We start from the raw sequence: 23,860 nt of genomic DNA on the forward strand, positions 1-23,860 counted from the left end.
TGATCTCTGTCCTTCTGATTACAGATGAAAAATGCTGACTTAACCAAAAATTAAATGCGTAAAATTAAAAATGTGTTATCAAAATCACAAAGCTAAGTTAAGTGTAAAAGAAATTTGAATAATTGAACTTTCCAATGTGTTTTATAAGTTGGGAGCATACTTCTGAAGTTATTCAAGATTCACAGGGCACTAAGACCTATGGGACACCCTGTTTAATGAAGGAAAGTGGTCCAGGGTGGAGGTTAAAAGCTACAGTGCTGCAGCAAGACAGTCTTGGGTTCAAATCCCAGCTCCAGCAGTTACCAACTGTGTGCCCTTTGTCAAATTACCTAACCTCTCTGAATGTCAAGTTTTCTCATCTGTTAAACACAGATGATAATAGTACCTACCATCTGCTGGGGTTGTTTTGAGGCAAGGAGAAAATGCACAGAAAGCTTTAGCACTGTGCCTGGGGCAAAAGAGCTCAGGCTTAATCCATACTTGTCCCTAGGGTCTGGGACAGCTGATTAGAGATTGGGATCCTGCTCTAGCAGATTCCAAGCCAATGAGATAATAAGGCCAAGGAGTCCAGGGACTGGCAGCCCTCTGGTGAGGGTCAAGGCCCTCAGAGAGCCCTGGCGTGGCTAGGAGTGAGAGGGCCTGGCTTCCTGGGCCACAACGCTCCGTCTCAGAGCCCCTGCTCCTGGCCGGCTCCCAGGGAGCAGGAGAAGCTTGCCTGAGGTCCAACCGGCAGGCTGCCACCATCCACCTGGGCTCCTTGCTGGCTCAGAGACCACTGTGTTTCTCTGTGGCCGGAGGAGGCTGAAGCCCCTGCCCAGACAAGCCACTTGCCTCCCAGATGCACAGCTGGGCAGACTCACAGCTGCAGGGCACAGCTGGAGAGGTCCTCGGAAGCCCCTGGTCGCCACACGGGCCACTCGAGAAAGGACGGCAGAGCTCAGAGGTGCCTCATGTGTCCCCATGTGGGCCCAGAGAGCAGAACAGGGACCCACAAGAGGAAGCTAAAGGAACACTTTCCTCCAATCAGAGCCACGAAAAGATGGAATGAGTGCCCTCTGGGGAAATGGACTCCTGTTACTCTAGAGGCTCAAAGGCTACTTAGCTGGGGTGCTGTGGACCTCCTTCAGGGTGTCCTGCGCCAAGCTTAAAAATAACAGGCTCCATGGGGATTCCCTGGTGGTCCAGTGGTTAGGACTCCGTGCTTCCACTGCAGGGGGCCCAGGTTAGATCCCTGGTCAGGGAACTAAGATCCCATAAGCAGCGCAGTGAGGCAAAAAAAAAAAAAAAAAATTAATTAATAATAACAGGCTCTGAATAAATAAATAAATAAATTTAAAAATATATGTATATTTATATATACTTTTAGAGCCAACATGCCAGGTTTCAGATCTCAACTCTACCACTTCCTTGCTTTGTGACCTTGGACAAGTAACTTAACCTCCTTCTGCCTCAGTTTACTCACTTGCAAAATAGAGTAAATAAGAAAAAAGAAATGTAAAATAAAAATTATGGTAAAGGTTAAATTAGATAATATATGTAATGCACACAGACGAGTGCCTGCCACAATAAACATGAGTTATTTTTATTATCATCCCAGATTCTAAGAGTCCTTGACTAAGCCTTTAAGAATGTGAACCTCAGGCCGGCAAAAGGCAGCGCCCACTTTGAAAGAAGGCTAGAGTTGGTGGAACAGGGCAGCTCCAGCACCCTGTTGGGCACCCTGGATGCCCACCCTCTGCTGCCCTCCACTGCTCCACCCCTGGGAGCACCACCACGGCAGCTCTGATGCTGCCTGGACCGGATGGTTGGTGCAGAGAATTATTTTTGTTTGTGCATTTTACCTTCCCTAGAAAGTGTGACTGCTCCTGGCTGCAGAGTGAGAGAAGCCTACAGTTGCTGCAGGAAACTGGAGAGGGCAGGGCAAGCTGGGGAAAGAGTTTCTAGGGAGTGGACCCCAGCCAAGGTCGAGGTCAGGGAAGAAGGTGGCAGGAGGCGTCTGGGAAGGACTCCTGCTCTCCACACCCCCCGGCCCAACTGGTGCATGACGGTGGGTGCTACAGGACCTGGAGCGGGGAGGGGTTCCCTCTGTGGGCCACCAGGTGCCTCACTGCCTCCTCCCATCCCTGCCCCCCCCCCACAGTCTCCGTGGCCCGAGGTACAAAGAGACCCGAGAAGAAACCACTCACGCTCTGTTAACGAATGAGCACCTCTAACAAACCTCCGAATCGAATCGAAAGTATAAATGGTCGCGGGAGTGGGGTAGGTACCGGATCTGCTCTCTGAGCCAGCAGCACCCCCTTCTGGCAATGCCCAAGACAGCTAGCATTCAAGAGCTCAAGAGGAGAAAGGGGAATCCCGTGACCAGTCTGGTCAGCCCTTTCTCAGAGGGAGCAAAGAACTTGTCGTGGTCACTTGGCCGCTGCTTGGCTTAGCAGCTGGACAGGGCCAGGGCAACCTGCTTGGTTGCTTCTGCTTGGTTCCCTGTGGCTTCCAGATACGAAATCAGCACCTTGCCTCACTCTGAGTGGATGCTGAGGGCACTGCTGGGTGCTCAGGACCCTGGTGACCTCACCCTGGGGCCACTGCTAAGTCCCAAGATCGCGTTGTTCACAGGTGTCTGTCTGGGGCAGGACTGGGTTCAGCCCCTTCTCTCTACCTCTACCCCTAGGCCACTGGGCATGGGGAATAAGCCAGAGGGCAGAGGATGAAGGGGGGTGCAGGGAGCCCACCCCCCCACCCCCAGCCCCGATCGCTAGGGTGAGGACCAGAGATCTTTCCAACGTACAGGTTTTTGCTCTTTCTCTTCCGGGAGGCATCATCATCGTCCCCAGCTGTGTCAGCCCCACTCATCTGCAGAGAAAACACAGACATGTTGCAGTCTGGGTACCCAGGGGCTGCTACCCGAGCAAAGAGAGGCTCGGGGATACAGCAGCTCCTACAAACCACTCCCACCTCCATGCTCCCACCCCTTGAAGAACAGGGGAGGGAGGGAGACCCCGCTACAGGGAGCAGTCTGTTCATGGAGTGTGGCTGGCTTAGCAGAGCCCCCACCCAAAGGAGTCTCCTCCTGATACACAACTTGTGCGGGACAAACCAGAAACACAGCATTCGTGGCAGTAGGGCAGGCCAGAGAAGAAGCTTCAGTGAAGGTTCTACTGTGTGACTTAGCCAATGGCTGTCCCTCTCTGAGCCTCTAGGGCTTCTAATTTCAAAACGGAGATCATAATGACTAACCAACTCAGGATTCTGAGGTTTTAAAGAGACCTGGGATTGGTCAGCAGTGTGTTAAGTAAATTATCACACAGGAGAGCACCTCTCTTGCCTTAAAGCTTTCCATGGCTCCCAAGTACCCTCGAGATAATGTCCAAACTCTCTGACATGACATGCAGGATCTACCATCTTAGGATCTGGTCAGAAAGCTCCATAACAACCTCAGTTACAACTCCTTTGGTTATCTCTCTGGCCCGACCCCTACTCCAGCAACCTCTTCAAACTGCCCTCTAGCCAGAAGGAATGTCTTCACAGCCCGGTCCCCTCACCTCGGGCTTTGCTGTGCTATTTCTTCCATGGGGGATGCTTTTATGACTCTCTCACCTCCCTTTCCTCCTAAGACCCAGCCTCAGGAAAGACCTGACCTCGGGTAAGCTGCTTAAATGCCTCCTCACCTGGGAAGCCCTCCTTGGCCCCTAGACCAAGGGTGTGCCCCCTTCACCCCTTGTGAGGTCCCCACTATACCCAACATGGCTTCTTCCAAATCTGTCTCCTCTGCTGGACTGTGAGTTCCCCAGAGCAGGGCCTCTGTCTGCCTTCACCTCTGTCCAGGTCACCTTGACTGGGCCTGGTATACATTAGGAGCTCCAGAAATACTTGTTAAATGAATGAATGAATCAAGAGAGAGGGAGAGCAAGCTGGGAATGATGTGTCTTGAAGGCCTCACTGCTTGATCCAAGGCCTGCAACTTTATTCCCCGGGGCTCCATTGAGCCCACCCCCACCTGCTCGCCTTTGCCCCCTTCCTGGAACACTCTCTCCTCTTCTGCCCAGTCTCTACCTCCTCCCAGTCTGCTACTCCTTGCCTCCTCCAGACCACTCCAGGCTCCTACCAGCTCTACTGGGGCCGCCCTCTGCCACCCTGCCTGTGTGTGCCCAGCCTCCTCCAGGGGAAACCAGGGCCTCCACAGGGCGCCACTCCACAGCAGGAGCACAGGAAATGCTCTGAGATATTGGAGGAGGTAGAGCTAAGGGTAGGCTGGGCTTGGACACTGTGTCCTAAGATAAGACAGAAGGCCCCCAGATGTGAATCGCAGCTCGGACTCCTGATGAGCCATACCCTGGGCCTCAGTTTCCTCATTTGTAAAATAAAGAAGGTGGGCTAAACCTTAAAATACTGCGTTCTCAATTCTGGCAAGAAAAGTGGCCTTAATCCAGATATAGCCAGCAGGGGGAGCTACCAGCCTCAGTGGTGCAACCACCCGCGGAGGGATGAATGGATGAATTATAGCTTCATTCATGGAGCTCGTGCTATAGGCCAGACCTCAGAATGGGCATTATCCAGACACTATCTCATTAACCTTCAGAGTAAGTCCATAAAGTAAACAGAACCTCAGAGAAGTGAAGTCACCTGCCCAAGGATGTAAGTGACAGCCTTTCAGTGACAGCTGGAATCTAGGTCTGTCTGAATTCAGGGCCTGTGTTTCTCCTCCAGAGGACGCTGCTGGTTAAATGTAGAGGACGGGGCACATTTTGAATGTCTTCAATGCAAGACTCAGGGGAAATGCTGCCTCTTTCCTGAGAACGCTGCCCTACCCAGGTTGTAAACACGTGTGTACGTGCACACACAGGCACACGCCCGTCTGTGGTGTGGGATTCCGGATCTACAGCTTGCAGCCAGGCCTGGGTATAGATCCTGCTGCCGTTGACTTTGGAGACATTTCCTGGCCTCTCAGCTTCAGCTTCTTTAGCTCTAGCAGAGGCGTGGTGACGGCCACCCAGCCCGCTGTTGAGAGATTCACCTGCATAAAGTCCGGGCCCCCAAGGCCCAACCCGGCACACAGGGCGTCCTCAGTAATTGGGGACCGCCAGCATTCACAGCCCAGTGAACGCTGTCACTGTCACCCCATGCACACAGGTCACAGTTGTGCTGGGCTGGCTGGGCCGTGCCCGAAGCCCCCATCCGTGGGAAAGGGCCGCCAGCACTGGGCTTCCTCCCATTTAACCTCAGCTTCCGCACTTTATCGGCCCCACACAATGGGCCTGGGGACCACTCCCGCCCCGCCCGGCACCCCCAGCCTCTGCACTGCTGGGAAATGGGCTCTTCCTTCCACTGCTGGGAGGGGGTCATCTTCTCCAGGGTCGGGCCCTCACCAATCAGCCTGACAGAGGGGCCAGGGAACTCTGGCCCTGGGAGTCGGCCCCCCAAAGCGGCTAGCGAAACCCACACACCAAGGGGTGCTGTGTACCGGGAAGAGAAGAAACTGACACAGAGAGTCAGGGTTCTGACTTCCAGCCTCCGAGTGGCTCCCAAGCCTCCTGTCTCCAAGAGCTGCAGTGAGGCCCGTCCAGGGCCCAGCACGCAAAGGGGTCCCTCCTTCCCGTCTGCTCCCCACTGCCTGCTCTGCTCCATGGCCCCCCCTGCAGAAGGGCGAATGGAGGCGAACCCAGAACCACTCAGCCCTCCCTTCATTCCCGACAGAAATCCCTGGGGCATGCCCAGCCCCCCGGCCACCTCCAGGGACTGGAAGAATAATTATAATTCATATTGTAATTATAACTATAATAATAGTCATGGTTAAGAGTTAAATGCTAAACTGCCTGGATTTGAGGGGCTTCCCTGGTGGCACAGTGGTTAAGAATCCGCCTGCCAATGCAGGGGTCACAGGTTCGAGCCCTGGCCTGGGAAGATCCCACATGCCGCGGAGCAACTGAGCCCACAACCCACAACTACTGAGCCTGTGTGCCACAACTACTGAAGCCTGCGTGCCTAGAGCCTGTGCTCTGCAACAAGAGAAACCACTGCAATGAGAAGCCCGCGCACCGCAAAGAAGAGAAGCCCCCCCGCGGCCGCAACTAGAGAAAGCCCACGTGCTGCAACGAAGACCCAACACAGCCAAAGATAAAATAAATTTACTTTAAAAAACAATAATAGGGGGCTTCCCTGGTGGCGCAGCGGTTGGGAGTCCGCCTGCCGATGCAGGGGACGCGGGTTCGTGCCCCGGTCCGGGAAGATCCCACATGAGCCTGTGCTCCGCAATGGGAGAGGCCGCGGCAGTGAGAGGCCCGCGTACCACAAAAAAAAAAAAAAAAAAAAAAAACAATAATAGGGCTTCCCTGGTGGCACAGCGGTTGAGAGTCCGTCTACCGATGCAGGGGACGCGGGTTCGCGCCCCGGTCCGGGAGGATCCCACGTGCCGCGGAGCGGCTGGGCCCATGAATCATGGCCTCTGCGCCTGCGCGTCCGGAGCCTGCGCTCTGCAACGCGAGAGGCCACGACAGTGAGAGGCCCGCGTACCGCAAAAAAAAAAAAAAAAAAAAAAAAAACAATAATAATAAAACAATAAACTGCCTGGATTTGAATCCTAGCTCAGTCACTTATTAGTTAATTGACCTTAGCCAAATTACATCCCTTCTCTGTGCCTCAGTTTCTTTATTTGTAAGAGGAGGATAATAATTGGACCTACCTCATAGGGCCGTTATGAGGATTAATGAACACATGCGGAAGTGCCTGGTGCTGGAAGTGCTCAATAACTATAAGCTATGGTGGTTATTGCTGTTATTTACTATATGCCAGGCAATGTGCTAAAGTGCCATATCATACTTCAATTTAACCTTCTCAACAATTCTAAGAGCTATTTGCTGTTATTTTCCCCAGTTTGCAGCTGAGGAAACTGAGGCCCAGAGGAGTCCAGTAACTTGCCTGGGCTCTCCGAGTTGGTCAGTAGCAGAGAATTTCAGGTCTGGCTCCAGAGCCCACCCATGACTGAGGGCTTTTCTGTGAGCAGGGCCTCCCCTGCTTTCTCCTATTGGTCCTGATCTGACTTCTGGGGCCACCTGGCCACACCTGGCTGCTCTCTCTGACCCAGACTATCCTGGCGGACCCCAAGGAACCTTGTAGAAACACTGGAGCTAAACTCTACACTTATTTGTTTAGACAGAGGAAATAGTCCTTTAGGCTTTTTAAAAATAGGAGGCTAGAAGGTATTGTCACGTCTTGGAGCTGGCAGGCACCTCCTGTCTGACCTGCAGCCTAGGTGGTAAGCTTAGTGCAGCAGGGCTGGCACCCTCGGCTGACAGCCTCTGCCCAAGCCAGCTTCCTGCAGGAAGGGAGAAAGAAGCACAGCCAGGGAGGGGCCGCAGCCTCTTCCCCTCACTGTCAAAGCATGACCCGTGATCCTGGGCCAAGGCAGGCCAGGCTGGGGTGAAATTCAATGGCAGCATCGTGGGCTGAGACACAGATACTCTTGGAGGTCCCCAGGCTCCCGGGAAAAGGACAGACAGAGGCCCGTGGATCTGCTCTGTCAGACTTCCAGGGAGCAGCCGGCAAGGCAGGGGTCTGGCAGCAGAGGGCACTGTGAGACAACTCAACCCAGCACAGGGGGCCAGCTTCAGGGGATGACCCGCGGGATAAGCCTGGGGGATCTTTCCCTCTCTGGACCTCAGGCGGCCCATCCATAAGACGATCGTGGCCGAGTGGAACATCTCTCAGGTCTGCCTGGTTCAGACAGTCCTATACACAGCAGAAATCACTCAGTGTGCAAGAGGGAGCAATGACGGGTGAGGCGAGGAGTAACATAGGGACTGGCATCCCTGTGATAGGCAGCATGCGCTCTGGCCAGCCTCGGCTTAGCCACACAGCAGCACGATGACAGGCCCGAGGCCACGCCAGCTCTGTCCGGCCCTCCCGGGTCCCGCTCTATCACAGGATCACTGCTGTGGGCACAGAGCCGTCAACACGCTACGATCTTCCTGAAGCCCTCGGACAACTCCGTGAAGACTTAGCATTCCCATTTTATAAGAGAAAACTAAAGCTCAGAGAAAAAAAACGTGACTTGGCCTAGGTCTCAGGACCAGGAGGGAGGAAACAGAGTTGAAACATGAATGCAGCCCGTCTGACTCCCCAGCCTCAAGACCTCACCCCTCTCCTCTTCACCTCTTGCCTGGAAACTGTGATCTGTTGGCATCCATGGACCACCCCCTGGAAAGCCAGGCCCAAGCCAGGAGGGTGGAAGTCACAGGAAAACCCGTCGCCTCCCCAGGCTGCCACCCCCCCCCCCACCCAACACCCTGCCCCCTCACCAGCAAGAGGTGTGCAGAGTCTGGGGTAGAGCCAGAGACAACTGGACAGGGTGAGGCCACTGTCCAGCTCCATCATCACGTGGCCTGGGACAAACCCTTCTCCTTAGGCCTCAGGCTCCCCACTGTAAGATGAGTACAGCTGGTCCCAGCTCGCGGCAGTGTTGTGAAGGCTAGAATGGGGAGCTGGAGGCGCCTAGCGAATGCTGGGAGAACCGCTGCTACTCTTGCTATCCTCCTCCCCCCTCCACCTCTTCATCACCATCATCAGCATCATCATCAACACGATCCCCATTTATGGAGCACCTAGCAGGTGCTGAGTGCCAGGCACTGCCCTGAACACCTTACCCGAGTCAGGCTGTTTAATCTTCCCAGCAACGCTATGAAGGAGGTATCAATATTATTTACTGATAATACCCATTTTACTGATGAGGAAACTGAGGGACAGAGAAGGGCAGGGACTTGCCCAAGGCCCACTGCCAGCGAGGGATGGAGGGAGACCAGGGTCCCTGCCCAGCCTAGACTTCACTTCCCCCTGACAGGGGTTAGCTTCTTACTGAAGTTGGCTGTCTGGAGCGAGCAGGATATGAACGATGATGAGGGACTTGAGGCCTGGCTCGCAGAAGCCACGTGGAAGGGTAGCCACCAAGGGGCTAGTGGCAGCCTCTGAGGTCCCTGCCAGCTTAGTTACTCAAGCCCAAGAAAGGAAGCAACAGGCCAAAAGCGGGTGGGGAAGGGGAGGAGGCCAGTGGGAACCTTCGGCAAAGGAGGGAGCTGAGACAGGAGAGAGCTGGCCCGGGCCTGGTGGACTACCAGGTGGGAGTATCTGCCTCCAAAATAGGAGCTGAGATCAACGGATTTAGGGAACTAGAAATGTACTTGAGAATGTACGTGAATTTATCTGTCTATAAATATTTGTATTGGAGCAAGGGGGGCAGGGGACATAACTTGGAAGGGTCTGGTAGGGGCACTGAAATTGGGAGGCCCAAGGTAGGTGGCAAGCCCTTAGACTTCAGCCGTCCTCCAGAGGAGAGTGTCCAGGCCTGGCCTGAGTCAGCCTGAAGCCTCACCTCAGTAGGACAGAGTTCTGGACTCTTTCCTATAGAAGCTGCCTCAAGAAATGGCCTAAGATGGTGATACTCAAACTATGGGGAACGTTCCAATCCCTGAGGGGCTTGTTTAAAATGCAAGGTCTGGGACTTCCCTGGTGGTGCAGTGGTTAAGAATCTGCCTGCCAATGCAGGGGACACGGGTTTGAGCCCTTGACCAGGAAGATCCCACATGCCGTGGAGCAACTAAGCCCGTGCCCCATGACTACTGAGCCTGCACTCTAGAGCCTGCACACCACAACTACTGAGCCTGCGTGCTGCAACTACTGAAGCCCAGGAGCCTAGAGCCCGTGCTCCGCAACAAGAGAAGCCACCACAGTGAGAAGCCTGCGCACAGCAACGAAGAGTAGCCCCCGCTTGCTGCAACTAGAGGAAGCCTGAGTGCAGCAACAAAGACCCAACACAGCCAAAATAAGTGAATAAATAAATTTATTTAAAAAAAAAAAAAAAAAGATCCTGCAATCCTTGCAGCGTGGCCAAAAAAAAATAAAAAATAAAAAAAATGCAAGGTCTGGGCACTCCCCCCTCGAAATCCTGATTCCAGAAAATCTGATTCCAGATTCTGGGGTAGGGGGACTTAATCTATATGTTAATAACCTATTCCCCAAAGAAGATATACAGATTGCCAACAAACACATGAAAGAATGTTCAACATCACTAATCATGAGAGAAATGCAAATCAAAACCACAATGAGGTATCACCTCACACCAGTCAGAATGGCCATCATCAAAAAATCTACAAACAATAAATGCTGGAGAGGGTGTGGAGAAAAGGGAACCCTCTTGTACTGCTGGTGGGAATGTAAACTGACACAGCCACTATGGAGAACAGTATGGAGGTTCCTTAAACAACTAAAAATAGAACTACCATATGACCCAGCAATCCCACTGCTGGGCATATACCCTGAGAAAACCATAATTCAAAAAGAGTCATGTACCACAATGTTCACTGCAGCTCTATTTACAATAGCCAGGACATGGAAGCAACCTAAGTGTCCATTAATAGATGAATGGATAAAGAAGATGTGGCACATATATACAATGGAATATTACTCAGCCATAAAAAGAAACGAAATTGAGTTATTTGTAGTGAGGTGGATGGACACAGAGTCCGTCATACAGAGTGAAGTAAGTCAGAAAGAGAAAAACAAATACCGTATGCTAACGCATATATATGGAATCTAAAAAAAAAAAAAAATGGTCCTGAAGAACCTAGGGGCAGGACAGGAGTAAAGACACAGACGTAGAGAATGGACTTGAGGACACAGGGAGGGGGAAGGGTAAGCTGGGTCAAAGTGAGAGAGTGGCATGGAGTTATATACACTACCAAATGTAAAATAGATAGCTGGTGGGAAGCAGCCGCATAGCACAGGGAGATCAGCTCAGTGCTTTGTGACCACCTAGAAGGATGGGTTAGGGAGGGTGGGAGGGAGACGCAAGAGGGAGGAGATACGGAGATATATGTATATGTATAGCTGATTCACTCTGTTATAAAGCAGAAACTAACACACCATTGGAAAGCAATTATATTTCAATAAAGATGTTAAAAAATAAATAAATAACCTATTCCCCTGGTGATTTTGGAGCACATCAAAGTGCTTACAGATGAGAAAACAGATCCAGTCCCCAACCCTTTGGGATTTAGTTCCAATTCCTGGACACAAAGTTTAAGGCCCTTTTCTGGAGGGCCCCAACCGGCCCTTCCAGCCCAACCACCTTTCAGCAGAAGGTGTCCTCCCATGTGCCCAGAGGCCTTATTGCTAGTGGCTGAGAAGCTAAGAAGGTTTCTGAGGCCATGTCCCAACTTGGTGGGGAAATGTGCTGGAATCCATTAGTCATGTCTGCCATGGGTTTGGAGGCAGAAATGGCAGAATGAGTGCCACCCATCTACCATCCCTGCACTGTAGAACATCCCTTGTTCTAGCTAAACTGACTCCTACAGACAGTTTTGTCCAGGTCATGGTCTTTCACAGAATGCTTACCTCCCTCATCCTCTCTGTTTATTCTAAACCTGCCCAAGCTTCAAGGCCAGACTGAGGAGCATCCTTTGCCAGAAGCCTTCCCTCATGCCCCTAGGCCCTGGGGTCTCTCCTCCCTGAATCTGCACCTGCCTGGCCTCACAACAGTTGTCATAACAACACCTTGCACCACACTGGCTGTGAGCACCTCCACAGCATTCGCCTGGCGCCTGCACGAATGTCATCAGGCACTGGGCTCTTTGGGTTCACCCTCAACCACCACGGGATGTGAGTGCTATTAATCTCTGCTTTTCAGAGAAGACACTAAGGCTCAAAAGAGCTGAGTGACTCACCCAAGGCCACACAGTTAGTAAGGGACAGAGCCCAGGCTCAAGCTGGCTAATGGGCTTCAAGCCCATGATGCAATCTTTTCACTGTTAGGCCACCTTCGGGGCCCACACAGAAAAAGCATTCCTCACAGGCTGAGATCAGCCTCACACATTTCTGTGGCCCCTGCTGTGGCACAGAGCACAGGGCCTGGCACACAGCAGGGAATCAATAAACACTTATTCATCTATTTATAAATATTTGCAAGAGGCAAAGAGCACAGTGGTTAAGAGCTCCAGCCCTGGAGCCACATTCTAATTCTGATTCAGACTTTTATAAATCGTGCAACCCGGTGCAAATCAGATAACCTCCCAGTGCCTCCGTTTCCTCACAACAGTATCTACCTCACAGGGCTGCTGTGAGAGTTAATGAGTTCCTGTAAATCGCTTAGAATAATGCCAGCACAGAGGAAATATGTGTTGTCATGCTTGTTGGCTGATAGATTTCTAGTCTGCCTAGGCCTGGACCAAGTGTAAAGTATAACTCTTTCTCCAGTTATGATGCTGGATCTTTTAGATCCAAATACACCTGCTCTACTTTCTGTGGGTTCCCCCAGTACAATGGAGCTGTAAGAATATCTGGAGTCGTAAAGTCTTGGGTTTAAGTCCAGGTTCTGCCTTCTTGGTCCCTCTGGCCCTCAGTTTTATCCTCTGTCAAATGGGTGGAAGGCTCATTGGAAGGCTGAGAGAAGAACAGAGGTGGGACAAAGCAAAGGCTCATTCCCTGCAGCTCCTGGACGCACGCTCACTCCACCCCACCCTGTCATGTACCCACTCCCCCCCGACCCTTGGCCCCCTTACCTTCCTGTGTCCTGTGAAGAAGAGGGAAAGGTGGTGCATTGAGCCACCATTGCGGCCCAGTTCCTTCTTGAGGGTGCGGGGCGAAGGCATGGCCCAGGTGGACGCGGTGCCCTCTCCATCTGAGCAGTGCAAGGTAGTGTCAGAGGCGAAGCAGGGCCCGCGGGCCTCCTGCAGCAGGCTGCCCTCGCTGTGCGTCCGGCGCCGCAGCGAGTTCTGCACGCGCAGCGAGAGGCCTCCCTCCGCACCCTGGCCCGTCTCGATCATGCTGCTGCGCTTGGCCTCACCACGCTCTCCGTAGTTGTCTTCACTTGTGTCCTCGTCCTCGTCCTCCTCTCCCTCCTCGCCCTCCTCAGCCTCTTCTGCATCCTCCTCATCGCCCGAGCTGCCCCCCTCCGCCCCTGCCTTCTGACTGTAGGTGCTATCCAGCCGGACCTCGGGGATCACGAAGTTTGGCCTGGAGGCCACAGGCGAGTCTCCTGTGGCTGCTGGTGGGTCCCCAGAGCTCGTGGTCTCCTTAGCAAGGGGCTCAGCTGCCAGGGGGTCCTGGCTGGGGGGCAGGTCTTGACGGGGCAGAAGGTCCTGGGCAGGGGGGTCCTGGATGTCAGGGAGGTCTTTGCTGATTAGAGGGTCTTGGCTGGGAGAGGGTTCTTGTCCAGCAGGAAGGTCCTGGCATGGAGAGAAGGCTGGGGCTGTAGGGTGTTCCTGGCATGGTGAGGAGCCCTTGCTTGGCAAGGGTTCCTGGTCCGGAGGGGACTCTTTGCAGGAAGGTGAGTCTTTGCCCGATGGTGATTCTGGGCCAGCAGAAGGTTCCTGGCTGGAAGAGGAGTCCTCTTTGGGTGGAACGTCTTGTCCTGGAGGAGGATCCTGGCCACGAGAGGGGTCCTTGCTGGGTGAGGGGTCCTCGGCACCCGGCCCCTTCCTTTCCTCCAAGGGCATCTCCCTCTTCTCATCTGCCTCTGTCTCAAACATCTGAGAAATAAAGAGAAAATGAGGAAGGCCCACAAGTGGAGGCTACTGTGCACAAGCCAATGTCACAGAGATTGAAACAAAATCAAGCAGTGACCCAAACCCCACACTCTGCACTGTGAAAGCCGAAGTGCCACATGGAAACCTGGCAGTCCCTTTGGTGTAACTGAATATGGGCTCCCACCCTTATTTCCTTGCTGGAAACTTCTGCTCCATCACAACATGGTTGGTCATTTAAGGGAGAAGAGGGAGAGGTTAGCTACCATTATCTGGCTCCTACCATAGGCCAGGGGGCCATGGCAGATTAAACCCCTCGTATGTAATCTTCCCAGTGGCCCTCGAAGGGAAATGTCATGGTCCCTCTGTGAGTAAGTCACTCTGTGAATAAATGAGGAGCCAGACAGCCTTTGCCTTCATGGGCCAGAATCAAACCAAGCCCCAAGCCAGAGCAATCACCAAGTGGGAGAATCCTGGACCCAGCCAAAGGATATCTTCTACCAGAACCAAAGGTTTTAAAAAACCTTAGTGAGTCATTCAAATTAGAACTTGCTCTGAATGTTTAGATCTTTCTGAAACTAATAAACTGGAATAAAACCAGAACTTCAAAATATTTGCTCACACCTGGACTAGACAGATGTCACAGACACGTGGAACCTCACTGAGGGATCATCTGCCCAGTGCTTTTGAAACTGTGTTTGGAGGAACCTCAGAAGTTCCACATACAAAAAAGGAAGCATTTCCTGCCTCACACACACCACCCTCAGAACCCTTGGACTTTTTGCTGGGTTCCTGCAGATTTCATTTGCAAGGGCAAAAATGGTGCCCTTGATGGAGTGAGAAAAGCAGCTATCTCACAGGAAGACTGGGGCTCAGAGAAAGTCAGGGGTGTCTCAGTGTCACAGCCACACGGGGAAGTCGGTCAGGCCTGGGCTAGGTTGGGTCCCTCATCACAGTTAAGGACTTGGAATGCTGGACTTAGAACTACTCAGAGCCCAGGTTTCATCTATGAAGAGGCCACGGCACCTAGAAGTAACGAAAGAGAAAGATGCCACACATCCCTGGGAACTATACAGTTACGCACGCGCGTGCACACACACACACGCAGAGGTGGGAAATTTCAGGGCTAAATACCTCAGCACGTAGGTTAAGAGGTCTTACTGTAAAGAGCACAAATGTCCATTTGATGGATGAGGAAGATGAGCCCAGAGAGCAGCGACTTATGCACCACTGCACAGCTGCCAGAGACTGAAAGGCTATGCCTGCAGCTGAAATTAGTTTAAGCCCTGGACCAGCCAGGCCTCACATCTGGGAATAAGTGGCCCAGCCACAGGTTGGGGCAGCTGCAGGGTGCTGCACACACGTGTCGGAGGTCACGGTGGCGTCCGGGAGCACCAGAGCAGATGTGAAAGCCCAGTGCGGGTAAGAGCGCCGCCTGGGAGGATGACAGTGAAAGGTTCTGTCCATCCACCACCCTGGGCGGTGGGGTGCAGAGAGAGTTGCTGAGCCAGGAGGGGAAGCCTCAGAGGACTCTAGGATCATCGGGCCAGGGTCTGGTTCCCAGGTACAGCCAAAGACAGGTGTCCGCTCACCAGGAGGACTTCCTGCCCGCAGCTCCAGGACACCTCCACCCAGGAACCCCTGGGCCCTCATTGCCTCGGACGCTAGAACTCCAGCGATCCCAAATCTCCACTGCCCAGATGGGGAGGCTGTGGCCCAGAAAGGAGCAGGGGCCAACCTAGAATCACACAACGGGGCCAGGATAAGCCAGTCCCTAAACCCTCTGGGCCTCAGGCTCTCCAACTCTGAAATGCGATAACCAATGTACCCAAAGTGACACACCAGGAGAGTAGACTACAAAAAGTCCAAAGCCCTGAAATATGATGATGGTGGTGGTAGTCATGGTGATTAAAACAATGGTCACGAACCTTAAACAGTGCCACATCTTTCCATGGAACCCTGGAAGCAAACTGTCAAACTCCCATAGTCGAAGTTGGCAATTGTGATGCCAGGAGCCCCAAGCCAGGAATCTCATCTGGGAACCTTAGTTTGTTCCCAGGGGGTCAGAGAGACCCTCCACTGCACTGACAGGAAGACAGAGGGCCCAGCCTGGACAGTGACCTAGGGACTTGCCCAAAGGCACCCATAAACCCAAGGCTAAAAACAGACAAACAAGCAAACACACAAAAAACCCAGGGCTAAGCTGGGGTTAAAGCCCGGCCTCTGGCTCCTTCTTCCCAAGCCCACTTTGGATCTGTCCCCAGAGCAGCCCAGTCCCCGGCCGGCTGTCTCCTACCCACCAGGGAGCCTTCTCCCTCAAGAAAAACAAACTTCGGCAGCCAGCTCCTAGGTGCCCTACATTCTCTCACCTCCACTCACCCCGCCAGATCCCTCCATCTGGAAGGATGGACTAGGGGAGCAGCAATCGGTGCCCTCGGGGCCTGGCCCTGGGCCCTGAGAGGGGAGCAGGCTGCACTTCCCCTTTCCTTCGGGGCGGGGGCGGGCTCGGGCCTGTACCAGCAGTGACTGCGCCGAGCCTGCCACCCCCCCACCGCCGCCCCTAGGGAAAGTGCAGCAACAGACCCAAAACCAGAAATGCAAGTCAGCCTGCCTCTGCCAATCCTGCCCTAAACCGAAGCCAAGCCAAACAAAGCCAGGAGGGGAAGTGCCTCTGTCCCCAGAGGGCCCCCACCCCAGGGACGCCGAGAAACCACCCAGGACCGAGGGCTCTCAGAGCGCCCGGCCATTCCTGCTCAGACTGCCCGAGGTGGACTTTGGTTTTGATTCCAGTGGTGTCATTTCCCAGCCGTGCAAGAAAATGGCCAAGCCTCCCGACTTCTCCAAGCCCAGCCCTGTTTCCTTACCTGGAACAGAGCCATAATATCACACCAGACTCACAGGACTAAGTTAGCGTTCTTCCCAGGGCCCAGCCCCAGAGAAGCATCTGATAAAGTGGGAGCTATTATTAGTCTAGGCTTAGCTTAGAGATAGGGAAACTGAGGTCCCAGGGGCTAAGGAAATTACCTAAGAAATCCGAGGCTGATTCAGTATTAGAACTCCTGCCTCCCGGCAAACGGTCTCTCCCCACTTCCTTGGACCCTTACACACAACGGTTTGGGGCCCCAGGGGTCTTGAGGGAGGGGGGGGCAGGCTGTGAGCACTGCTGGAGGCCCCTCACCCAGGCCCACCTGCCACAGGACAGACACTGGCAGACAAGGACCAGAGCTCATCGGCTCCATCCTGTGCTCCTGGACGGGGCTTGTGTGAACACCTGAGCCGCTGTGGTCAGGTCTGTGTTCCGGGGAAAGCTAGGGCGGCATCGGGTACCTGGGGGGGAGGAGGGGGCCTCTGAAACCCTGGGGGAGAGGGTGGCAAGTGGGAGAATTAGGACAGGAAAAGAAATAAAGATGAGAGCCATAGTACAGGATGGATGCCAGGCGTGGGATCGTCCTGTGAGCGAGGGAATGACACGGGCAGAGCCGCAGTACGTGAAACTGCCCTGGGCGGTGTGAACAGGACATGTGGCGGGAGGACTGGGACATGGCATGCATACCCGCAGTCATTCATTCTCCAAGTACGTTGTTAGGCCCTGGGGTGGGGATGGGGGCAGCAGAGGACAAGTCAGACACAGTCCCTGCCCTCAGCTGAGCAGGTTAGACAATTGGTCTCAATGAGTGTGGTGATTGCTCTCATGGAGAAAGTGCAGGCAGCTGGGGACACCCAGTTAGGCAGCTGTTACAGCAGCTTGGAGTGACAAGAATCCAGCCAAGGCGCCCCAGAGACCAGCCTGCTGGCCCAGGGCCCTGGGTCCGAGAGCTCCATGCAGCTGCCCCTCTTCTGCAGGGAGTGTGTATCTCTCCCATCCATCACTTCTTTGGCTTGGCTGGACCAGGGCTAATTCTGTGCATGTCTCAGGAAATGAACCAGGCCCTCTAAGTGGAGCCTCTGTTTACAACCTAATCAAATCCTCTCCCCAATCCAATCCAGGGCTCCGAACAGGCTGGGGAAGGGTGACAGGTGTGACATCCAGAGGCCTGCTCACACCAGCTACGTCCCCTGGGCCCTAGACCCCCACCTGCTATCGGGGTTGAGGCTGGTGGCGGACTGCTGGAAATAACTTGCCCAGTGTCACACAACTACTAACCGTGGAGCCGGGTCGGCTGACCCCAGAGTCAACCTGCAGCTCGTACTCTGAGATGACTCATCACATCTACCACAGATGCCGCGCTCCTCATCTGCCCTCAGAAACCACTTCCTGCACTGGGCTGGGCTGGGCTGGGCTGGGCTGGTGGAGGCCAGGGGATGGGGGGGGGGGGCGGGGGACTGGGGTTTCCCTCCATCTCAGAGTGGCCCTTACAAAGGATTTTCGGAGAGAGCCCCGGACATAATGCCGGAAGACCTGGGCTGGAATCCTGACCCCATCATTTGCTAGCTGTGTGATCCCAGACTATCACTTCTGGGTTCCAAGCCTGAGAAAGGACAGGAAAGTGCTCTGTGAAATGGAAAGTCGTTGGAGAAAGGGAGAGGCTACTAGAATTCCCACATGGCCGTTTGACCTCCAGGCTTGCCTTTTGAGACGGGGTTGCTCCTTCAAGTTTGGCATACCTCTGGGTCTCTGGCTCGATGCTGGCTTCCAGGAACCCCTGCCCAGCCTCAGTCCGGCTCCTCAGGCCTGGCTTCTTGACGCCCAGAGGCTGAAGCCACCGCCCTGCCACAGAGGCCTCCCGGCTGCCCTCCTTCCCTGCCCCCACTGCAACAAGTTTGGCAAAGTCCAGGAGAACGGAGGCAACACCTTACAGTGGGGAGAGCTCTGGATACTGATCCCCACTTCACACTTACTGGCTAGGTGAGCTCGGGGGTAACCTCTCTGGGCCCCAGTTTCCTTAGCCGTAACACAGGATGCTGTGAGAGGAGTGACTGAGTTGATGTACACCCAGAGCTCGGCACCGTGTTGGTACACAAGCACCCCACAGGCGGCAGCCACAACCACCGCAGCACGGCCCGCTTTGACATTTCCTTCCCTGGGCTTCCTCCGACTAGCCGATGACCCCCCTTCTCCGCTGCATCACAGGCCTCTTGGCCTGTGTCCTGCTCCAGCCTCCTGTCTCACTCAGCTCAGGCCCGCACGCTCCCTCGAGCACTCATCCACTCCCCAGGCAACAAGCACCATCTGTAGCATCTGGTCATGGACAACACCCAGTCCCCGCTGCCAGCCCAGACCTGTCCTTTCTCAGAATGTTCTAGGCTCTGTGGATACAAGAATAAGAAAGACGTGATCCCTGTCCTGATGGAGCTTACAGGCTGGAGAGGAAGGCCTGGCCTGAACCAAGTCATCACCCACAGAAACAGTTTGAAAAACACTGATCCATAGTGAAGGAAAACCGTAAGGTCCCGTGAGAGAATAAAGGGGCGTGTGGGAAGGGCCACCCTGTGGAAGGACACTGAGGCTAAAATCTGCTCAGTGGGCGGGGACGAACTCATGAGGGAGCAAACAGCACAGGCAAAGGTCCTGAGCCAGGAAGGCGAGAACCCTGGGGGACAGAGAGGACACCCGTGTGGCTGGAGCCCAGGCACGGACATGGATACCTCCTTCCAGATAGCCCACCAGTGCTCCCAAGTCAATGGACCCCACGCTGAACTCCCGACCTTCCCCCAAGTCCATTCCTCCTCTCGGAGTCTCTGTATCAATGATGCCACCGCCTGCCTGAACCAGAGACCTGGGTATCGTTCTCTCTTCATTGCCACCCCACAGCCAATCACCAAATCCTCCTTGATGGTCTCTCGTAAAATCTAAAGAATCTTTCCACTGGGGGAGGTAACGTGTGCACAGGGACAGGAAGTATTGGAAACTCTCTGTACTTTCCTCTCAATTCCTAAAACTACTCTGAAAAATAAAGTTGATTAAAAAGAAAGAAAAGAATCCACTCTCACCACCTCCACTTACCACCACCTGCCTCAAGACCACAACAGCTCGCACTGGGATTGATGCTGACCTCCCAGCCGTGGTCCACGCCCCTCTGCTCCTTCTCTGTGCCCTGTCAGAGGAGTCTTCTAAATGCAAATCTGGCCCTGTCACTCCTCGGCTTAAAACCTTGACGTGGCTCCCCAGAACCCTCCAGATAAAGCCCCAATTCTGTAGCCCTGGAAGATGCTGGGCTTTGTCTCTCCCTCTAGCCTCACCTCTCCCCACTCCCCATTTTACATGTTGATGATGCATGAATGAATGAATGGATGGACGAATGAATGGGCAATCCAATGAACTTCACAGACCATCTAGATTCTTTTTTTTTTTTTTTTTTTTTAACGGTACGTGGGCCTCTCGCTGCCGTGGCCTCTCCCGTTGCGGAGCACAGGCTCCGCAGGCTCAGCGGCCATGGCCCACGGGCCCAGCCGCTCTGCGGCATGTAGGATCTTCCCGGACCGGGGCACGAACCCGTGTCCCCCGCATCGGCAGGCGGACTCTCAACCACTGCGCCACCAGGGAAGCCCATCTAGATTCTTACTACTCAAAGTGGGACGTGTGAAGCAGCAGCAGCAGCAGTCCCATGAAATACAGAATCTCAGGCCTCAGTCCACACTTACTGGATCAGAACCCACATTTAACCAAGATCCCAGGTGATTCATTTGCATATTAAAGTTTGCAAAGTACTGATCTAGACTATTGGTTCTCAACAGAGAGATATACTTTAGAAGCATGTGTGGAACATTTTAAAAATATCTATATCTGGGCCCAGTGCCAGACCAACTGGACAAGAGTCCCCAAAAGTAGGGCCCAGGCATCTTGACCTTTTTTTCACTCCCCAGAAAATTCTGGGAGCTGCCTCCATTAACAGACAAGGTGACTAAAGCCCAGGGATGGGAGGCAATATGCCCAAGGTCACACAACAGAATCAGGACTAGAATCCAGACCAGAACCTAGTTTGGTACCAGTTCCAATACATGGCACTCCCTCTGTAATGGAGCCCATGCAGAAGAGGCAGGACCTCGGCAGCCCCTGGTCCAGGCTGGGCAGCTGACAAGCCTGCTAGATTCAACTACCCGTTCACGCTCCCTATGAAGAGAGGCCCAACTGCAGGAGGAGAGAGTGGAAGGAGGAGGAATTTGACTGCAGACTGAAAATTCTCTGTCCCTAAAGAATCACACAACAACTCACTGATCTGTCAGGGGCTCGGGAAGGCAGGCAACACACCAGAGCAGGGAGCATACCCATTGTATTGAAAGCAATACTGAGGCACAGAGGAGAAGTAGCTCACCAACACGCAGGGAAGAGGAAGCCCTGAGGAGTGAGAAGAGAGGGGACCCCTCTTAGAAACCTTCCCTACTCTTGGCAATGTCACCTGGCTAAGTCAGAAGAACTTGCCCTCAGGCCTGGCCTTTGGAGCCTGCTGAGATGCCTACCATCCTCCTGGATGACCAGTTTCTCACCAGGCAGGGGAAGCAGCTCCCAAGGTCTGGGTTTCCAGTACTGTGCCCCCTGTCACCACCTCTCCAAGCCCCTTCTCCTCTCGGGTCTTCCGTGTGCATGGGGGGCCTGGACTCGCAGTCTCTGCCCCCAGCTCCGCCGTCCCAAAGACCCCTTCTCCACCTCCAGCCTTATTCTCATCTGAAAGCCACGCGAGTGGAGAACAGAAGTTTCCCCAGTCTCTTCCTGTCCCTGTGGTGACTGATGCCTCCGTCAGAAAGCGAGCGCGGCCCCACGGGCCTCTCCTACCCCACCCTCGGGCTCTCTGCTCAAGATCCAGTCCTCCTGTGAGTTCCACCACCACTCTCTTCCCACCTGACACCCTCTTTCTCTCCCTGATCCAGATGTGTGCACGTGCACTGTCTCATTTCCTTATTATCTCAACCTTCTGAAGTCTACTTCCTGCCCATCTCTTGGAGCCCAGTTAAATGCTCCCTGGGATACCCTGGCTAGGGGGGGGGGGCTCTCTGCTCTCCTGCCAACGCCTGGTCTGCACTGCTGTCATGGCCCTGGGCAGGTTCTGCTTTGGCTCATTAGGATTGCGTCCCTGGCTTACTCACCCCCACTGCATCACCCAGAGATACTCAGCAAATACCTACAGGGCCCCAGTCCTGTGCTAGGGCCTGTGTGTGGCACCGGAGCCAAACGGTGGCAAGACACATGTCTTTCCCCGAAGGCGCTGGGTCTCTGGGTGAGAGAACCAGGTAAGGGGCCCATGTCCATTTCCCACTGACCCCCCCCCCCCCCCCCACTCCAAGGGGCTAAGGAAGCACAGAGACAACAGGAAAGACTGGGATAGCTCTTGGAGGAGGCTGGGAAAGGGATGGGAGAGGGTATCCAGGCCAAAGCCAGAGACAGCAGGGAGTGTTTGAGGAAGTGCAGGTGGTTCCATGGAGCAGAAGCATGGCTGTGTTGAGGAATTCGAACTTCACCCTGAAAGCAACGTTTACTTAGTTCTGCAAAGATAAGGAAGGTGGAACTAGAGATGGTGGAAACGGGAAACAGTGAAAAACATGGGTGGAGAGGGGAAGACAGAAAGCAATAATTGAGCATCCACTAGACAGTAGGCACTGCAACAGCTGCTTTACCTACACTTCCTCACGTCTAGCAACATTATGAGGTCAATAGCAAAACTGGCCCCGTTTTACAAATAAGGAATCTGGGACTCAGATAAGTTAAGGAACTTACACAACGGTCAAAAACTGAGTAAGCAGAGGCCTCCGAAAGTAAACATGGTCTGCTCGCCCTACAGCCCTGCTCCTTCTCCTGCCCCATGATCTTCTTTCCTGGCCCCTTCACTGCCCTTCCTCTCTCCCTCCCCCTCCGTCTTCAAAAGACCTGACCAAGCCCCCACCCAGGCCCAGGCGCTGTGCTAGGCAGCGGTGAACAACAGCAGATGCAGGGTCCCTGCTCTTGCCCCAAATTAGTGGCGACTGAGGGGCAGGTGTCTGACTCGCCCGGTGAGGGCAGGGCTGCTACACAACAATCATGGACACCTGGTGACCCTCCCAAACCACCTCCCGCCCCCTGGGCGGGAGAGTCAGAAGCGTGTGGTTTCTCTATGACGTTCTACACTAGGCTGACCACACAGAAAAGCTCTGCCAAGCTAGGAGGACGTCAGGGAAGCACATGGCGAGCACTGTGATCAGGAGACCGGGATTTGGAATCCGGCGGGCCTGGGCTCCATCGCACTTCCTAACCATGTGGCTGAGTCGGCGATGCCTCCCTCGCAGGGATGCTATGACGGGCGGCAGGAGGCGGGGCCTGGGGCGCAGCAGTGCTCAGCCCACGGCCATGACCTGCCTCTCGACTGCTCGACTCTCCGCCATGTCAGGCACCGGAGACCAACCCCCAAATCTCAGGCTTAATTGCAAGCAGCAGCTTGGATAACGGGGAGCACTTTCAGAGCCAGGGGTGGAGGGGGGAAGCCTATTGCTGGTGAAGAACGGGGGTCTGGAGACATACGAATCCAGGTTCAAATCCTGGCCCTGCCACCACCCGGCTCGGCGCCCCTGGGCAAGCTGCTTAACCTCAAGGCTCAATTTTCTTATCTGTGAAATGGCGACAGAAGTAGCAGTACCCAGACCATGATACTGTTGGCAGACCATCCAGAGACAGGGGCCTGGCACGTAGTGGGTGCTCAATAAGCATTTGCAATCCTTGTAATCATCACCATCATCACCGGTCCCTTCCCCTGCATCCACCCCAGGAGAAGGCACTTGACATATTCGGACCACAGCCCTAGGGTGGGGGCCCTATTATTATCTGTACATTTCAGAGGAGAAAACTGAGGCCCATCCCAAAGGCCCTGGGAGGCTGGGGGGTAGCCAAACTGGGTAAGTACGGCTCACTGCGTGGCCCCCCGCCAAGCGACTCCTCTCTCTAGGCCTCCCTCTGCTAGAGACGGTCTGTACAGCTCTGAATCTCAGCCAGCCTGGAAGGGTCTGTTCTCAGGGCCCAAGGTGAGGCCGGCATCCTTGTGGGTGCATCAAGGGTGGGAGAAGCAGAAAGCACCCCCTTTCCAGAGATCTACGCCCCCCCCCCCACCTGTCCATCTACTCCAGTTTCTAAACTATTCCTCCTTCAGGGCCCGCAGTGCTGGCGGCACTGGGTGGCAGCTGGGGTGGGAGTGGCGGGAGGCTTTTCTACTCAAGGACACTGGAATGTATATCTCGCCACTGGACTCAGCCGCAAAACTGAAGCCAAAGGCCACCCTCCAAGGCCCCAGGCACACTGCTACCTCCGCCACTGCCTCCCTGAAGAAGACATGCTCTGTCTCTGCTGAGGGGGATGTCAAGGCTGGGTTTGTCTGGGTTGACAGCAGGCTCCAAACTCATCCTCCTGTCATGGGACCGTCTCTCATCTCTCTTATATGAACCTGACTATACTCCCC

The 23,860-nt window shown here is 54.2% G+C and overlaps 1 protein-coding gene across 12 annotated transcripts in view; it reads right to left on the reverse strand.

Annotated features, from left to right (window-relative positions):
* RGS3 (regulator of G protein signaling 3) overlaps nucleotides 1-23,860 on the reverse strand; it is a 131,604-nt gene that overhangs the window by 4,360 nt on the left and 103,384 nt on the right. For 11 of the 12 annotated variants that reach the window (XM_067040935.1, XM_067040933.1, XM_067040936.1 and 8 more), the window contains 2 exons: nucleotides 12,543-13,511; nucleotides 2,786-2,850 (listed from right to left, as the gene is read on the reverse strand). In XM_067040935.1, coding sequence (XP_066897036.1) covers nucleotides 2,786-2,850; nucleotides 12,543-13,511 — 1,034 coding nt within the window. Of the gene's footprint in view, nucleotides 1-201; nucleotides 1,244-2,785; nucleotides 2,851-12,542; nucleotides 13,512-23,860 lie in introns of those variants that run through there. The other variant, XM_067040937.1, reaches the window with a different exon arrangement.

Source organism: Kogia breviceps, chromosome 8 (assembly GCF_026419965.1).
Source record: "Kogia breviceps isolate mKogBre1 chromosome 8, mKogBre1 haplotype 1, whole genome shotgun sequence".
Lineage (NCBI taxonomy): Eukaryota > Metazoa > Chordata > Mammalia > Artiodactyla > Physeteridae > Kogia > Kogia breviceps.